The sequence below is a fragment of the Canis lupus genome, chromosome 9 (assembly GCF_003254725.2).
Source record: "Canis lupus dingo isolate Sandy chromosome 9, ASM325472v2, whole genome shotgun sequence".
Lineage (NCBI taxonomy): Eukaryota > Metazoa > Chordata > Mammalia > Carnivora > Canidae > Canis > Canis lupus.
Genome location: NC_064251.1, coordinates 6,364,558 through 6,383,419, shown reverse-complemented (window position 1 = coordinate 6,383,419; position 18,862 = coordinate 6,364,558). Strand labels below are relative to the sequence as shown.

General features: G+C 51.4%; 1 protein-coding gene across 5 annotated transcripts in view; it reads left to right on the top strand.

The window, feature by feature from the left end:
• The window catches only part of RAB37 (RAB37, member RAS oncogene family), a 55,108-nt gene extending 36,309 nt beyond the window's left edge, over positions 1–18,799 (top strand). The window contains exons 1-9 of one of the 5 annotated variants that reach the window (XM_025467906.3): positions 11,159–11,307; positions 13,630–13,740; positions 14,806–14,847; positions 15,316–15,382; positions 15,474–15,526; positions 16,113–16,178; positions 16,755–16,811; positions 16,886–16,962; positions 17,155–18,799. In XM_025467906.3, coding sequence (XP_025323691.1) covers positions 11,215–11,307; positions 13,630–13,740; positions 14,806–14,847; positions 15,316–15,382; positions 15,474–15,526; positions 16,113–16,178; positions 16,755–16,811; positions 16,886–16,962; positions 17,155–17,260 — 672 coding nt within the window. In that variant the 5' untranslated portion in view covers positions 11,159–11,214 and the 3' untranslated portion in view covers positions 17,261–18,799. Of the gene's footprint in view, positions 1–7,814; positions 7,926–11,158; positions 11,308–13,629; positions 13,741–14,805; positions 14,848–15,315; positions 15,383–15,473; positions 15,527–16,112; positions 16,179–16,754; positions 16,812–16,885; positions 16,963–17,154 lie in introns of those variants that run through there. The other 4 variants (XM_025467907.3, XM_025467911.3, XM_049113928.1 and 1 more) reach the window with 4 other exon arrangements.
• Positions 18,800–18,862: the final 63 nt, after the last annotated feature.

Below are 18,862 nucleotides of genomic sequence, written 5' to 3'. Positions count from 1 at the left end.
ACACCCAGTGCTCATCCCGTCAAGTGCCCCCCTCAGTGCCCGTCACCCATTCACCCACACCCCCTGCCCTCCTCCCCTTCCACCACCCCTAGTTCCTTTCCCAGAGTTAGGAGTCTTCATGTTCTGTCTCCCTTTCTGATATTTCCTACCCATTTCTTCTCCCTTCCCTTCATTCATTTGGGGAATATAAATAATAGTGAAAGGGAATAGAAGGGAGACATCGGCCTTTGCAACAGGAACACTATTTGGCTTCCAGGGGAAATGACTGAGGAATTGAACAAGTTGGGACATCCCTGAAAACCGAAGGGACAAATGTTTTGAGTTGTGGGTAAACATTCCTTTCTTGATCATATAGGGTAAAGAATTACCAGGATCTGAGCTGCTCAAAGCCCTGCCTGTGGCCTGGCCCTCTGCTCCTGGGCCAGCTTACCCAAGTGTTAGGAGTTAGGGGGTCAGTTAGGTAGTCAGGGCCAGGGTCCCCAACAAGAAAATAGGGAGCCAGGATACCTAAGACAAGATCACACCAGCATCCTGTTTTACAGCTTAGACAGGACCACAACAGCATCCTGTTTAGCAGCCTCTACAGGAGTGACCTTTATAAAACATTCTGAGGCAAAAAAATTCACCATAAAATATGGGTCACTATCACAAGTTGAGGCAGTTTAGTCTCCAGATGTCAGCCCAAAAGACCATCAACACATGAACAATAACCCAATAGGTATGCGGGTGCATGATCAGAGCCCTGATGGGCACACCTCAGTGGCCAATCCACAGGAGGCCCACACTCGGGATGCTCAAGATAGTTCCTTGAAAGTGCATATAAAAAACCCTAGATTTGAACACCAAAACGGCAACTCTCTCGGGTCCCCTCCCTTTCTTGGGAGGGAGCCCAATGCAGGACTCAATCCCAAGACCCCGGGATCATGACCCGAGTTAAAGGCAGACACTCAACCACTGAGCCACCCAGGCATCCCAAGGATTCCCTTTGAGTCAAGAACATCATTATCTGAGTGTCTCTGAATGGTGGTAAGGTTGCTCCTCTAAACAAGCACCTCTGGGGACTACAGGGAAGTCAGGCTGTTCTGGAGCTTTGCATCCTCAAAAACCTACTGGAGGCCCTAGTCCTGGCTTGGTCATTAACTCCTGCATAAGTCAGCTCCCTCCCTAGGCTCCCATGTCCCCATCTGTGGAAGAAAGGATTGGGCGGCTCTTCTGAGGTTCCCCTCCCCTAAAGCACCTGTGGATGTGTGTGTACGTGCACACACACACGCACAAGCATGAATATGAGTGCTTGTGGATGGGTGTGCATGTGTGGATGAACACGTGTGTGGTGTTTTCTTGTTTGTGCATAGGCATGTGTGGGAGCTGTGTACACATATGTACATTGCATGGCTAGCACTATGTGTCCTCACATGTATGTTGTGTGTGTGTACACATGCTACGTATGCCATGGCAATTTGTGTGCACACATGTAGTGTATGTGCACGTATATTACATGTGTGTGTCGATGCATTGATTGGGTCTGGCTTGTAAAGCCTACCATCCTGTCTCCTACTTGAGAGGCTGAGACAGAAGCCAGCTGCCCTCTGGTCCTGTTCAGTGCTCACAATGAAGATTGAACCTGATAGCCAAGAGTTAGTAAGACAGCACATCCTTGAGCTGGCTGGCAGCAGAGTATCTACTCCACGGCTATTTCTAAAACAGGTTCCTCCAAAACGCAAGAATGTATTATCATAAACTAGAAGTCGATTTAACAAAGCAAGTCACTGATAACAGTAACCTTAACATTTTCCAGATCTAATGCCATTTTTCTGCAGTCTATGGAACAGGAAACTGAGTCTCAACCAAGTTCTTATCCAGGCACTCAGGCAGAGGCAAAGCTTATTTTTTAGAAAAACAAAGGTCTCCAAAGAGTGGGTTAACCCTCCGGAAAGATGAGGTGAAAGAGCTCTGCAATTTTCAGGCCAGAGTGTGGGCTGCTTTGTCATTGCCCCTCAGAAATCTAAGGTAACACTCACTGAAATCCACAAAGTGAAATTGCTGCCATTCAGGCTCCCTCTGCCCAGAGAACCTGACTTTTTTTAAGCACTGTTTAGTGGGCCATCTTTATTTGGAAGAAGTAAAATCAAGCATTTGTTCAGCAACAGTTAGGCTAGATTCTGTGCGTACCTCTTTGCTTTTACCTGAGTCACCCAGCACAGGGTGCCTCCCTAACACATACACAGATGTACTTCTGTGTGTCCAATTACAAAGGAATGTGTGTTCATAACAGAAAGAGAATGGAATATAAATGAACATAAAGAATGCATTTTAAATCACTCTTGATCCCCCTCCCCATGCAGAGACAACTTTTCTTTAATATATGAAGCTGTCTCCAAAACCAATGTTTTGTTCTTTTCTGTAGAAAAGCACTTTATTTCAGGTTAAGTAAAGGATCAACTCAAGTATGAATTTACTTCATCAACCAGTTTATTACACTTATTTTTAATACAGAAAAGTACAAAAAGAAAGCCTGGCCAATGATGTCCACTCTGCAATACTTCCAGTTAACACTTTTTAAAAAAAATAATGCAAGCAATGTTTTTATAAAGAAGGAGAGCAGGAGGAGAAGGAGGAAGAGGAAGAAGAGAAGGAAGGAAGGATAAAAAGAGATAAAGAGAAAAGTAAAAGTCTTCTCTTCATTCCCGAACCCCAAAGGTAGCCACAGTCAGCCTCTGCTGCCTCTCTAAGAAAAAAAAAAAAGAAAGAAAGAAAGAAAAAAAAGTGTATGCATCATCAGCATATACACCCAAGTGAAGTCAACATAAGTCAGCACACAAACATACCTCTCTGCCCCTTCTTTTACTCCATAATATCATTTTTCCCAAAGAGCACATAGAGATCTGTCTCATTCTTTTAAAAAAAAGAAATTTATCTCTACACTCAATGTGGGGCTTGAACTCACAACCCTGAGATCAAGAGTTGCATGCTCCATGGACTGAGCCAGCCAGGCAAGCCTACCTCATTCTTTTATGGGTTCCCATAGTATTGCATTGCTTGGATATTCTACAGCTTATTTAAACAGTCCCAATGGCTGAATTATTTGCTCTTATACATATGACCTTGAACATCCTTGTACACACATCTTGGTAAAATTTTGTAAGTAAAACCATAGAACTGCTGAGTCGGAGGAATTTGCATTTGTAACTTTGATAGATGTTGTCAATTGTTCTTCAAAATGCCCCCAAAGGATGCTCCCACCAATGGTGTATATGTGAGTGCCTGTTTCCCCAAATCTCAACCAATATTGACCATTATCATACTTTTATCAAAGTATTATATGTAATATTGTATTACATATACAATAGAGCCAGTACAAAATATATTGAGAAAGATTTAGTTCAAGGAATTGGCTTACATGACTATGGGGGGCTGACAAATCTAAATTCTGTAGAACAGAGTGGCAGGCTGGAAATTCTCAGGCAGAAGTTGATGCTGCAATTTTGAACAGAATTTCTTCTTCCTCAGGTAAGCCTCAGTTTTGCTCTAAGGTCTTTCAATTAATTGGATGAGGCTCACAGAGATTTCTGAAGACTTACAAGTCAACTGATTGCAAATCTATTAATGATATCTGTAATATAAAATCTATGCATCCCAAAACAAATAAAAATAAAATGTTTTAAAAATCTATACGTCCATATTATACCCTCACAGCAACATAATAGACTAATGTTTAATTAAGTAACTGGATGCTGGGCAGCCCCAGTGGTGCAGCAGTTTAGCACCGCCTGCAGCCCAGGGTGTGATCCTAGAGACCTGGGATCGAGTCCCACGTCAGGCTCCCTGCATGGAGCCTGCTTCTCCCTCTGCCTGTGTCTCTGCCTCTCTCTCTCTCTCTCTCTCTCTCTCTGTGTGTGTGTGTGTGTCTCTCATAAATAAATAAAATCTTAAATAAAAATAAAAAATCTTTTAAAAAAAAGTAACTGGATACTATCACCCAGCCAAGTTGACACACAGAACTAACCACATTTACACTCTCACAAAATATACCTGTTCTTATTCTTTGTTCACTTTCCTATTGAGATTTTCTTTTGAGAGCTCTTTATATTACTACATATACTAACCTTTTGTCTGTCTTAAAAATATTTCCTCTCTACCATTTCTCATTTGATTTCAGTATCTCCTGCCAACCAGAACATTTTTATTTCTGTGCATTCAGATCTATCCATCTTTTTCTTTATGGTATCTAAATTTCTGTCTTATTAAGAAGGTTGGATTTAGGAGCCATGGTAACTACCCCATTCACCTAAGCTTTCTAAATGTTCCCCCTGAATCACAAAGTCACAGGAAAGTAGGGTGCTGAGGCAACCTTAGCCCAGCTCCCATTAACAGGTGTTTGCTGAAGAACAATTTAATATCAGGCCCTGGCTTTTAGCAAGGACCAATAGAAAAGCCAGAGAATATAAAGAACTTATTAAACTCAATACCCAAAAACCAAATAATCCAGTTAGGAGATGGGCAGAAGACATGAATATACATTTTTTCCAAAGAAGACATCCAGGTGGCTGATACATGAAAACATGCTCAACATCACTCATTATCAGGGAAATACAAATCAAAAACTACAATGAAATACCACCTCACATCAATCAGAATGGCTAAAATTAACAACTCAGGAAACAACGGATGTTGGTGAGGATTTGGAGAAAGGGGAACTTTCTTACACTATTGGTGGGAAGGCAAACTGGTGCAGCCACACTGAAGAACAGTATGGAGCTTCCTCAAAACAAACAGGGTTGTTGGAGGGAAGAGGGGTGGAGAGATGGGGTAATTGGGTGTTGGGCATTAAGAAGGACTCTTGATTTAATGACGCTGGGTATTATAAGCAACTGATGAATCACTAAATTCTACCCCGGTAACTAATAATATGTTAACTAAATTGAAATTTTAAAAATAATTTTAAATGTTTTTTAAAAAGACAAAACAAAAATACTTGTCTGAATGGTGGCAAAGTTGGCACAAAATTTCCTATTAGAACCATGATTAATTAACATTTTCACGAATGTTCCAGAGGAGGGAAGGTACAGTGGATAATCTGGATCTGAGGTTGACATTCAGCTTCTCCAAGCAGTGAAATTTGGAGCCAACCTGGAAAAACTTCAGGAAAATCCTGGCAGCTATTGCGGAGAGAATAACTCTATTGTATATCTAAGCTAATGGACTGAGGCAAGCTCATCCTTAACATTTGGGGGACCAGGGCTAGAATACAAATGGAGACCCATATACCATATGTCTCAATATTCTAATGTCCTAAATCAAGCTTTAAAAGCCTCAAATCGGGGTGCCTGAATGGCTCAGGCAGTTAAGCCTCTGCCTTCGGCTCAGGTCATGATCTCAGGGTCCTGGGATCAAGCCCCACACTGGGTTTTCTGCTCAGCAGAGAGTCTGCTTCTCCCTCTCCCTCTGTGTGCTTGCTTTCATTGTCTCTCTCTCGTGCACAAGCTCTCTCTCTCTCTAGTAAAAAAAAACAAACAAATCTTTTAAAAAAGAAAACTATCAAATCAAGTGTGTCCTATCTTCCTACCTTGACAAATATGTCTTCCTACCAACCCGGAAGACACATCTGAATACAGGGTTTTCAGAAGCTCTGCACCAAAAACGTGGCAGCCACATCCTGCTCCTGCCCCCAGGCAGGAATCAGCAGGATCTGAAATGCTGAACTCTGTCACCCTGGACTGTGTCCCCACTAAACCAGAAAAGGTCCCAAGAAGATAGAACTGTTTTAATACAATGAAAGAAGAATGTGAATACTTCACTCTGAAAAGGAAAGAATGGAGGATCCCTGGGTGGTGCAGTGGTTTGGCACCTGCCTTTGGCCCAGGGTGTGATCCTGGAGACCCGGGATCGAATCCCACGTGGGGCTCCCAGTGCATGGAGCCTGCTTCTCCCTCTGCCTGTGTCTCTGCCTCTCTCTCTCTCTCTCTGTGACTATCATAAATAAAGAAAAAAAATATTTTAAAAAAAGGAAAAGAATAAAAGGGAAAAGAATGTCAATGTGTTATATCCTTTAGTAAATGAAGAAGGTGTACATGGAGACTCTGACCCTTCACCTTCTGGAATAGTCTCTCTGAGAAGCCTGAGGAAGTTGGATTTGAGATGTAAATTATTAAAGCCACTGGCACACAACAAACAAATGGAGCCCTTTTACCCAGGAGGAAATAAAAGCTGAATAGAATTTGGTTTGGGAAGTGGGAGTGGGGGGCCACAGTCAGGAGACATCCAAAGTCAACATCACAATCTCGTGTCTACCCTGCTGCCAATTCAGTGGCCACTGTCAGAGCCACCATTGGGGCCATGGGTCCAACCCCAAGAGACCCTGTCAATTATTATGCTTTTACATTTTTGTTTTTTTACATCTTTATGGTTTTGCAAGTCCAGCTAAAGTTGGCACCTCTTGAGCCTTTCTAATGACCTTGAATGCTTGTCTTTGGAAAGTAGCTATTGTCTCTTTTAAACTAAGGCATTTACAATTCATTTATTTATCCATCCACTCATTCATTCATTCATTCATTCATTCTTTGAGAGGCTGCTGAGTACCAGCCTCCAGGTGCTTATGATTTTCTTAGAAATATAGCACCTGACCTTCTAGGCTAACCCTCCCCCCTACTTCGTCCAGGTACAGAAGTAACCATTCCCTTCTTTCCCAAGCTCTGCTTCTCTTGAAATGCTATCCTCTCCAATGCTCCAGGACCAAGTGCAAACGCTTCCCAAGGCTAATATCCAGACATTTTGATTTTTTTTATTCTATAGACAATGATTTTTTTAGACTTTCCTATAAGGGAGACCCATTGTGCTATTCTCCCTAGAAGCTGGTGCCAAAGGGAATTAAAAGTGCCGGGAATTTATTAAGGGAAATATCCATGAAAAAAGTAGTGTAGGGACACCTGGGTGGCTCAGTCAGTTAAGCATCTGCCTTCGGCTCAGGTCATGATCCCAGGGTCCTAGGATAAAGCTTGGCATTGGGCTCCCTGCTCAGCAGGAGCCTGCTTCTCCCTCTCCTCCCCATTCGTGCTCTCTGTTGCTATCTCTGTCTCTCTCTCTCTCTCTCTCTCTCAAATAAATAAATAAAATATTAAAAAAGAAAAAAATCAAGTAGAAGTGGGGAGAGTCAGGGAAAGCCCACAGACCATGATGCAGGTCTGTCCCCAAGTGAAGGAGACAGCTGTACAATCTCTGGAAGGATCTGTAAAATTATGAGGGAGTCCCTGAGCCTGAAACAGGCCTTCCTCAGTGTCCCTGCCACACTCTGTCTTTGGCTGGAAACTGCCCATGAGAAGGATGGCCTGGGTGCAAACATACCTATTGGAGGACTCAGAGCACACAGAGGGGCCTCAGTCAGTTATGACCCTGTGAAGTCTAAGAGGCAAGTTCTCATGGTCACCTCAGATGTCCATTAACATGGGGTGAAACGGGATGCCTGGGTGGCTCAGTGGTTTAGCGTCTGCCTTCAGCTTGGGTCGTGATTCCAGGATCCAGGGATCGAGTCCCACATCAGGCCCCTGCAGGGAACCTGCATCTCCCTCTGCTTGTGTCTCTGCCTCTCTGTGTGTCTCTTGTGAATTAATAAATAAAATCTTAAAAACAAAACAGAAAACATAAGGCAAAACAAGGTTCCTTCTATGCTTTCATGCCTCTTTAGTGACTTTAGTGTGCACGCATGTGTGCACTTCTGTGTGTGTGCACACGTGTGTGTTTAGAAGGAGCCCACTCCCACAGCCACCACCACATCTCAGAAGCCCAGTTCACACCACAGACCCTTTCTTGCTCCATTGCAGACCATCCTGGTGGGTGACAGTGGCGTGGGGAAGACATCTCTGCTGGTTCAGTTCGACCAGGGCAAGTTCATCCCAGGCTCCTTCTCGGCCACCGTGGGCATTGGATTCACAGTAAGTACCTCCAGATTCTGGAGCCCTGGTGTGTCTCTGTCAGGGTCCCAGCAGGAAACAGGTGAAACAGGTGGATGTCCACATTGGATCATTCAAGAAAGTTTAATAAGAAGACTACTTAACAAGGTGGAGGCAGGGTGTTGGAGAACCAGGGGATATGAGGCAGTGCCCATGCATAGCACAGACCCTCCATTCTAACCTTAGCCCCCCCAAAAAAAAATGAGAGGAAGGAACCACTGCCAGAACCCAGGGACAAAAGGCTGCATGGGGAGGGCTGGCTGGCAGGAGCTGTGACCCTCAGAGGAGAAACACAGCAACTCATAGTAATCCTCCTGGGAGCTAGCTGACCCAGCAAGTCAGCTCCCTCCTTCCTTACTCTCCTCCTGCTCCCATATCTCCTCCCAGAACTCCCCATTGGCTGAACACAACTGAAACTAGAAAGAATATTTTGATACGTATTGCTCAGGTCCACCTTCCAAGGCAAGAAGAATGTGGAAAGGCAAAAGAATAGCTTCAAATGCTAAGCACAGTTCAAATTTAACACTGTTGTGTGGTTCCTAGGGAGCTGCAGGTCAAGGGTTAAAGCACTCTGGACGTCCTCAGAGCACAGGGTCTGTGGGACCAGACCCAGGGCTGGGATGCAGCAGCACCATACTGGTGGGAAGAGACAAGGGGAACCCTAGAAACTGGGCTTGCCTGTTGGGTCAGAGCAAGGAAGGCAATGACTAGTGATGGACAGGGATTCAGATAAAGCAGAAATGAAAGCGTGTATCTCAGGGCCTAGAATCCAAGCTGAGACACTGGTGCCCAGGGTTCTCCCATGACCGGCCAACAGAATGCTGGGAAAGGCAGGACTGAGTCCCAGGAGAGCACAGCTGCAGACATTTCCTGGGGCCTTGAATGAGGCTGCCATGCCAGGCATCCCCCACCATGAGCCCATACCCAGTCTGCCCCTCAGCATATGAGGTCATAGGGGGCCCTTACAGCTACCAGCCTTCTCCCTCCAGCCATTCCATGCCCATCCTTCCACCAGTCAAACTCAGAGAGAAGACAGTGGGGTGGATGTGAGTGGGAAAGCTCTGATTCATACTCCCCAGATGCATAGGGGTGGGACCTCCAAATTTTGCCACTAGCCTGGTAAGAAAAGTGAGGCATCTTGCCTCTAAGAAGGAAGAAAGTTATGTGGTCAAACTGAGAGCCTGAAGCAGGCTGACACAGGACAGGCCTGGTTCTCCCAAACCTACCACAGGACAAAGGAGGGTCTTGGTTGAGCCGACAACACAAACCCCAGCTGAAAGTTAGAAACCCACACTTCCCTCTGCAGGCTCTAGGAGGGGCTCCTTCCTTGCCTCTCCCGGCTTTTGGTGGCTCCCAGTAATCCTTGGTTTGTAGATGCACCACCCCAATCTCTGTCTCTGTCTTCACAGGGCCATCTTCTCCCTGTGTGTCCGCTCCTCCTCCTCCTCTGAGGACACCAGTCATAGTGGATTAAGGGCTTACCCTACTCCTGTATGACTTCAACTTAACTAGTCCCATGAGCAACAACGCCACTTCCAAATAAAGTCACATTCTGAGGAACTAGGAGCTAGGATTTCAACAGATGTTTTGAGGGACATAATGTAACCCATAACAGTGTGCTTTGCAGTGGAAAGGGGGCAAGGGCCATGTCACCTCCTCTCTCTCACCGCTCCTCGGCCTCTCGTTCTAAAAACTGTTGCCCCTGCAAGGTTCCAGTGTAAGCACTCAGGAGCTCAGTGCCTGGGACACTGAATGGGCTGGGACGTTATTTGCAGCAAGACACCCTGGCATCCAAATAGCAGGCAACAGTGCACATCTGCAGAGTACTGTACAGCTTCTCCGCTCCCATAGATGGCTCTCTGAGGCCCACCCTACGTACAGACAAGGCTACGGCATGCCCAGTGCCAGAAAATAGCTCCAGCTGATGCCAAAATCACAGGGCTAGAGGCAGGTGTACACACAGTCCCCACCTATACCTCCTATAAGCCACACCTGTCCCTTGCCCATTACCCCCCAACACCTAAGTAAAGAGGTGCAGATGCCCCTCTTGGCCTACATGCCCTTTATCCATTCCTTTGTAATGCCACTGTCTGCTGTGTGTGCTTGTATAGAATGCTGGGACGGCAGTAAGTGAATGGTTGGCCCTCGCAACAGAGCCCCTGAAGCCTAATAGGGGCAACCCAGGACACACGCCCACTCTGTCACCTGGGATGTCACCTGGGATGTCCTGGAGAGTCTGCTCAAAATGATGCGCCACTTCATGAATTCATTTAATAGCAAACATTTAAGGCCTGCTCAGTGCCAGGAGCCCAGGGCCACGTGTGAATAGGGTCAGCCTTGCCTTCAGGAGCGCCTAGATTGGGAAGTGGGGAGCTGGGGGGGACAAGGCTTTCCCAGGATGGGTCATTCTGGGCGCGGCCCAACAGGTCGGGGAGAAATGAGAGCTGATCTCCCCTAGAAAGGGTCAAAGTCCTGGCACCCGCCAGGGGCCGTGAAACCCCGCAGTGTCTATGTACGGCGAGGCGAATTCCGGTGGGTAAATAAAATGATATTCAGATGAGGTCGTGCTGGGGTGATTAGCATAAGCAAAAGTGCCTGAGCGCCTTCCTCACGCTGCAAACCTGGTCTCAAAAACAGCGCCGGGGGATCCCTGGGTGGCGCAGCGGTTTGGCGCCTGCCTTTGGCCCAGGGCGCGATCCTGGAGACCCGGAATCGAGTCCCACGTCGGGCTCCCGGTGCATGGAGCCTGCTTCTCCCTCTGCCTGTGTCTCTGCCTCTCTCTCTCTCTCTCTCTCTCTCTCTCTCTCTCTCTGACTGTCATAAATAAAAAAAATAAAAATAAAAACAGCGCCGGGCTGCCCAGGGGCGTCCCCAGCCCACAGCCGCGCCGCGGGTGGGGGTGGGGGGGCGGGGACACCTGTCTGGCGCCGCGGGCCGGGGCTGGGGCGCCGCCTGCCGACCGCGCTGCGCAGCGGCAGCGAGAACCGGGCGCCCGAGCGCGGGTCCCCGGGACGCGGACCTTGCAGGGGGACTGCATTTCCAGGACCTGCTCCTCCGGGGGACCCAGCCCGGGTCTCTGCAGCTGCGCGCGCCCCCGCGAGGCAGCCTGTCCCGGCAGGTGCCGTCGGGGCGGCGGGACGGAGGGAGGAGCCTGTCGGGGTCCGGGCCGGGGCAGTGGAGGGTGGGAGGATTGGGTGGAGCCTAGAGCGGGGCGGTCCCTGCGCTATCCCTCGCCCGCCACCAGCCCTAGTTCACCTCTGGTCCAGGGGACATGACGGGCATGTCTGGCGCCGCTGCCACCCGGGATGGAGAGGCCCCCGAGCACTCCCCGCCCTGCAGTCCGAGCTACGATGTCACGGGCAAGGTGGGTGGGCACTGCGCCCCGCGCTGGGGACTCCCCAGCCGGCTCTGAGGGCCACCCCTTCCGCGCACCCTTTGCCCCGAGACCCCGCCCGGAGCCCCTTTCTGGCTGCGTCTGCAGGAAGCCGGGTCTCCCAGAGCAGGGAGGAAGGGTGGAGACTGCGCCTGGCTCCATGCCCACGTCCGAGAGCTGGGCTGGCTCAGCAAGGGTGGGGAGAGGAAGGTCGGAAGGACGAGTGACTCCCCACACGGCGGACCCCAACCCACCCTGCTGTTACGATCTCCCGGGAAGCCCGCGTTTCTCCATATGGGTTGAGCATCCAACCCCATTGGGCACAGGCACCTCCAAATGCTAGGCTATAAGGACGCCCGGCGACGCGGAGAGGACACCCCCTGGCGGCAGCGCAGTTGTGGGGCTCACGCCTCCCCCCCACTCCCCCCGCCCCCGCTAAGTTCTCGGTGGCGCCTGGAGCTCTGTAGGTCCCCCTGCCCCCAAGCCCTACCCCTACCCCCTCTCCTTTCCGCCCCCGCAGCCATCGCCTCCCACCTTCTTCCAGGAGGATGTTGCTAACCAAAGTGCAGGCCCACCTGAGAATTTTTTGAACTTAAGATTCTTGTGACTTAGTCACAAGTCCCCCGTGGGTGAGCTTAAGTCAGTTCTCTGGGGCCCATTTCCTTTGCAGGGCCGCCCTGTACAGAAGCAGGTGAGGGAAAGTGATGGACACTGGTCTGTCTGCCCCCCCTCTGGGCCCACGGAGGAGGCTGGGACCAGGAACTCTGAAAGAGGCCTTGAGGGAGCTTCCACTCTTCCTCTGTAACGCTGGGGATGAGTGAGGGGCTGCCCTGTCTTGTGCTGCGTGGCCTTGGAGGAGACCTGCCTCTTCCTGTGCCTTGGTGTCCTCCCCCACCCCCACCCCAGGTTCACTCTCACTAGGATCTGGGGCCTCCACCCTCATTGTTTCAGGGGAAGCTACTCTGCAAGTCACCCACCCAGAGCCGTTGAGATAGGCGTCCTGTGTGGGCTGGTGGCAGGAAATGGGCCCCTATGCTTTCAGGGGAGGGGGAGCTGCTAAGGGCCAGCCCCCAGGCTGGTGGAGACCGCCTGACCTCCTGGCCTGACAAGCCAGCTGGGCTGTTTGCCTAGGAGGTGGCAAGGCTGGGCGGGTGTTTATGTTTGGTGGAATTGCCTGGCTGGATGGGTGGTGAGCATCTTGTTCCAGGCAGCTGTGATCTGTAAAGTATGCAGGAGCTCACCCTCCCTCCCTCCCCTCCCAACCCCCCCACCCCCCACCCCCGCCTTCTCTCCCCCCTTCCCCTCCAGGGCTAGGACCCAGGAGCCAGGGAGAAGTGCAGGCTCCAGAGGGATCCCCAGCCTCCAGCCCTCCATCTCCCCTGGGTCAAGCAGCATCTGTGGAGGGGGGCTCCTGGCTTAGCTGCAGGAGACTGAGTCCAGGCCAGTCTGGGAGGAGCCTGGCAAGAGCTCCTTGGGCCAGATTCCTCTACAGTGGCCCAAGGATGCTAATTTGCAGCCATCCATCCCACTTGGGAGTTTTCTACAGAAGGAACATCAGATTTGTGGTCTCCTAATTTCAGTATAAATTTCAACCCTCCCTAGTTCATTCAACCCTTTCTTAAAAAATGTTATTTATTTATTCATGAGAGACACAGTGAGAGAGGCAGAGACATAGGCAGAGGGAGAAGCAGGCTCCCCGTGGGGAGCCTGATGTGGGACTTGATCCCAGGACCCCAGATCATGACCTGAGCTGAAAGCAGATACTCAACCACTGAGCCACCCAGGTGCCCCTCATGCAACCCTTTTATAAACATAAAATGTCATTAGAAACTTCCAGATAAATGTTGTGACCAAAAAAAAGAAAGGAAAACAAGAGCAGAGGTAATTTTAGAATATGCCTTTGCACACAACAGTGCCCGCCCCTATCAGATCCTGTAGCCTCCCTTGGGTGGTGATCCCTGTCCATGGTATTAACACTTCCCTTCTGGAAGGGGTGGTTCTTTGAGGCCACTGAGTCCATTTGCTGACCTGTGAGTGTTGAGATCTGAACACAGGCTTCCAGGATATTGGGTGAGGACAGAAGAGTCAGAGGGAGGGCCAGAGGGAGGGCCTGAGAAATGAGCTGAGCCAAGGAGTGGAGAGGAGAGGCAGGTGAAGGGAACGGTGAACTTTCCAGAAGCAGGTAGCCCTCGGTGCTGACAGCATCCTTCCCTGGCCCTCTGTTCCTCTGCCCCTCTTTTCAGGGTCTCTCTCCCTGGAAACCCAGAAATTTGCCCCAACTCCCCATTAACTGCCTCTGCCCCCATCTCCTAGGTGATGCTTCTGGGAGACTCAGGCGTTGGCAAAACCTGTTTCCTGATCCAATTCAAAGACGGGGCCTTCCTGTCCGGAAACTTCATAGCCACCGTCGGCATAGACTTCAGGGTGAGGTGGCCACAGGCTCCTGCTCCCAGCTGCAAGCCAGGGGGCCAGAGCTTGGGCACAGTGTGCTGTCCTCTCCTTGCCTGCCCTGGCTCCTCAGAGTTGCTGTGGCTCACTGCCCAGAGGGCACCAGGGGTGCTCCCCTTGGGACCACAGAGGTGGCCAGGTTCAAGGAGTCTGGGCATGGTGGGGGGCTCTCTGCCCACCTACAAGATGAGCAATGAGACATTGAGTCTTAAAAGTCTGCCCCACAGCAGGGCAGACACATCCCACGGTGTGAGCTGAGTTTCCTGGCCTAGGGCACCCTTGCTCTTTGCCCTCTGAGCTGGACCCGTCTGGCAAGGCCTCAGAGGCCCGCAGGTCTTTCTGGAGTTCCTGGAAGCACAGCACTGCGCTAGGTTGAAGAGCCAGGTTCACCAGGCTCCCTGTCATCTTGAGGAACCCATCTTTACCAATCTGCGTCAGGGATGTAGCACTCTGCCACTCTCTACCCAAAAGGTCCAGGAGAATAAGGTCTCACCCAGGTGGGGGGGGGTGGGGGGACAGAGGCTATGCAGAGGCTGGGTGCCTCTCTCCCAACAGGAAGGGAACTGAAGCTTCACTTAGGAGAACTAGTGAGCATCCAGAGGAAAGACCACCCTGCAGATCCAGCCTCTGCCGTGCCCAGGATGCTGGGGGGCATCTTACCTCTAAGGGCTGGGTTCTGCAGGGTGGGGCTGAGCTCCAGGGAAGATGGATGGAAGTGGGGAAAGAGGCAAGGGGCCCCCAGGAACCAGCCCTGTGCTGAGGTCTGGGGAGAGCCAGGTGGGTTCTCAGGCTCCTCTGGCCCCGGCATGTTGTAAGAGAAGCACAGAAGTCCCTCTAAGAACTCTGCAATCAGGGGTCTCTGGAGACAGGGTCCTGCTGCCCTGAAGGGGTGATCCGGCTGGAGGTGTCTCTGGGGCTCATTGCACCCCTTTTAACCCAGGGCAGCCACCAGGACAGAATGTCTGCTTCTCAGTAGGATGTCAAGAATCCAAGCCTCCCCTGCCTTCCAAATCCACCCTCCCTCTGCCCTGTCTCTTTCAGAACAAGGTGGTGACCGTGGATGGTGTGAGGGTGAAGCTGCAGGTGAGACCAGAACCACAGGGGAGGGGGGAAGATGGAGGTGGCTGCCCTTGTTCTGCACCCAAACCGCAGGAGGCCTGCAGCCCTGCCCTCAACCTGGGGCAATTTCCTGTGGGGCCCAGAGGAAATGGCTTTTGAAGTCTGTAGAAAAAGCAATTCCCCAGCCACCCTCTCTTCTAGCAAAGGCAGCTCAACGTGCCTTCAGACAAGCTTAGGCTTGCTCCAGCTCCTCTGCAGTTTCCCAGGCCTCATCTGCTCTGGGAGACCGGATGCCCCCAACCCCTGGGCTAGGGAGGACGCTGCAGCCTGGATGAACTGGTGAACTCAATAGCACCACTGTCTAGGACATCAGATGTTCAAAAGCCTCTGGGTACCTTCCCACACATCTCTCCTATTCCAACGTGGGTTCCCTCCGCCCAGCATGGCTCGGGCCCACAGCCTCCTTCTGACCATCTGTCTGTCCCTTCCCAGATCTGGGATACAGCCGGGCAGGAGCGATTCCGCAGTGTCACACATGCTTATTACCGAGATGCCCAGGGTAAGTCCCCCCGCCCCCAGCCCACCTGTGATACCCACCCTTCCCAGCCCCAGCTCCATGTTCCCTGTGTGATCTCTCTCTCTCCCTACAGCCTTGCTCCTGCTCTATGACATCACCAACAAGTCTTCCTTCGACAACATCCGGGTAGGTCCCCTTCACATGCCATCCATAAGCAGCCAAGGCGGGGCCTCCGTAGGCTAGGACTGCTTCCTGCTTTGTGGGAGGGGGTGGAGCGTGGACCACTGCCGCCTATTTGAAAACACCTGAGCTATGACTCAGATGTAATAAGCTGTTGCTGGGCATTTGGTCGGCACGTGGACATGAAGGCCAGGCAAGCTGCTGGGCGCCTGTGCCACCTGCTTAGCCCTGTGATCCCTGAGTGCAATTTGTGACAATTACCCACCCACAGAGGCCAAGGGGAGAACCCAAGCAGGGGAGTCTAGCCATACGTCCTGCCCCAGGTGGCAAAGAAAGTGATTCTAGCAGACAGTGAACCTTTCTGTTCTTGCCATCTCCATCTTCCAGAGAATGAGGAGTTACAGTGCTTGGGGCTTGGTAAGGAAGACTGATCAAGACCCGATAGGCCAGAGAGCAGAGGCAGATAAAAGAATGCAGGGGGACAGGCAGTAGCCCAGGAAAACCAGACAGGGCAAAAGAAGGACAAGGGAGAAGGAGGGAGGGTAGGGCTGGTTCTCAGGTGCCACCTGGCTCGGCTCACCCTCTCCCACAGGCCTGGCTCACTGAGATTCATGAGTACGCCCAGAGGGATGTAGTGATCATGCTGCTCGGCAACAAGGTGAGCCAGCCCATCCCTGTGCCTCCTCTCTCACTAGCTCTAAGCAAGCCCCCACAGCTGCCCCAGAGGGTTAGCTGCATGTCCTTCCAGCAAAGGATTCTTTCCAGACTCCAGTTCAAGGGTCAGGCCTATTTGGCTGCTTCGACCCATCTCATCTGCCCTCTTAAAGTTTTGGAAAAGGCTCCCTCCAGGGAGAGCCCAAGCTGCCATCTGGGAGATCCAGGGATGCCCAGCTGCACAGCCCCCATCAGATCATAGTAAGTAGGGTCACAAAGGAGGAGCTAAAATTAGCAAGGGTTAGTCCCAGCTCCTGTCACCTCTCTGAGGCTGGTCACCACGTTTCCCATCTCCCCAAGCGGCAGTGAGATCCCCTCTGGCTGGGAGCTGGGGAACGCAGCCAGAACAAGGTACAAATCAGGCTCCAAGCCAATGATACCACCCGCAGTCCCACAGGCCACCAGCAGAGGGCAGGCAGGGGCTGCTCTTGAGGCCAAATTGGGGCGCCCGTCCAGGCAGGAGAGGGACCAGCTGGGGTGGAGGTCTCCTTCCCCAGAGTGACCCACCTGGGCTTGACAGGCGGACGTGAGCAATGAAAGGGTGATCCGTTCCGAGGATGGAGAGACACTAGCCAGGGTAAGTGACGGCCCCGAGTAGACGAGGGGTGGGGACAGCCAGAGGCTGGCCCTGAGGACATTGTCTCCTGGCAGGAGTACGGCGTTCCCTTCATGGAGACCAGCGCCAAGACGGGCATGAATGTGGAGTTAGCCTTTCTGGCCATTGCCAAGTAAGAGCTGAGCAAGGAAGGGAACCGTGCAGGGCAGGGTGGCACCATCTGGGAATCCAGTAGGGCCTGGCCCCTAGCCCAGCCCCTACCCCAATGCATGGTGCATTCTAGGTCCAGTAGCCCCAGGCTGTGGGAGTGGGCAGGGGGTGGTTCCTCACTCCTTGCCCAGCCCACTGCTTCTTCCTCTTCAAGGGAGCTGAAGTACAGAGCCTTGTGGCACCCTGATGGGCCCCGCTTCCAGATCCGAGACTTTGTGGAATCCCAGAAGAAACAGCCCAGCTGCTGCTCCTTCTCATGAATCCCAAGGGGCTGAAAGGATGCTCCAGAGGCCCCCACGGATGCACCCTCCTCCTCCAGATCTGGTGTATTTTGAAGCAGCTGGGAGTTGGGGGATCCAGGGCACAGCCCCTTCCCAAGAAGAAGCTGTATTCCTCCCACTCTTACCCTAGTTCCTGTAGCTTCCCTGCATCCTGGGGGAGGGTAAAGTATTTATTTCATTTTAATGATACATAATGTAATGCAAAAAGGGAAGACAGGGACCTGGTGGCCCTTTTGCCTTCTGCACTAGGACTTGGGGGCGGAGGCTCCCTCCTAGCCATGACAAGGGTGGCATTCTCCAGCTCAGCGCCAGAGGGCAGTGATGCACTTCTACAGCGGGAGGGCAGGAAGTGACCCCCATGCCACCCTCACCTCAGCTGGACAGGAGAGGCAGACTCCAGCTTTATTTCCTCCTGCACCCAGGGAACAGTCTTCCCCGGTAAGATGGGCCCTTGTGCTGGGAGCCAGACCAACGCCCAGGGAAGATAAGCGATGTGGAGATTGGACAGTGACCCCGCTCTGTGGGTAGAGAAGTGAGGAGTAGCACAGGCTAGGTCTATCGGTTTGGCTGCCTCTAGCCTGGCTAGCCCCACTCTGAAAGGTGTACCCACAAACTGAAAGCATTTGGTTCCTGTTCTTTGGACCTCAGGTCCCAGGGGAACCCCCCCAGGGAACCTCCCCCCCATAACCCCTCCCCATACCCCCTCCCCAAATCCCTAGTCTTCTCCACCTTTTGGCTTGTGCCCCTGGGCACCTAAGGTCACAGCTAGGGAAAGATTTTTTCTTCTGCCCCAACACTTTGGCAGATATGCAGCCCCACAGGCTACTTCAAATAGCTGTAGTGCTTCTACTGAGTTAAGAATCAGATAAGGAGAAACCCCTGACTCCTGGAACAGGTGGGAGGCAGAACCCAGCAAACTTCATCCCGCACATACCCCCCCAAACCCAAGCGCTGCCTACTTCCTGACCACTCCTGCCGTTTCCCTTCGGACAGACACGGAGACCAAAACTGCTTTAGGTCCCCTCCCACTGAGCCAGGTTAGGGAGTGAGAAGTCACCCATTTCTGGATAAACCAATACAACGTGTCCAAAACAAGGTCATGTAGGTAAGACCAGGTGAAGAGAGAGACACCAAGAAGTTTCTGTGGGGCCAAGGTCACCTGTCTCACAGAACCCTGACCCTGGCAAATGAAGATGAACAGGAGACATGTGGGTCATGACCTGAAGGAGAGAAAGAAGTACACACTGCGCATTTCTAAGGCCACTGCATATGCTTTCAAGGCAGAAATCTTGCCCTCTGAGCAGAGTCAGCAGCTCCAACTTGAGCCTGATAAGGAAGCTCTCTGAGGCTTCTCCCAGGAGAAGCAGGGAGGAGCCTGACCTTGATGGGCTCTTTTGGGGCCCAAGGCAAGTCGCAGGCAATCCAATCACGTGGGCAGCTCTGGGCCTCTAGCCGGTGGTGTTTTCAGAATTAAATTGCGGAATTTGCAAAGTAAATTGCGGAATATGGAAAGTAAAATCCGACTGCTTCTCTGAGGTGCGCCGGAGAGGGGACAGGGGAGATCACGTTGAAAGGATTGTT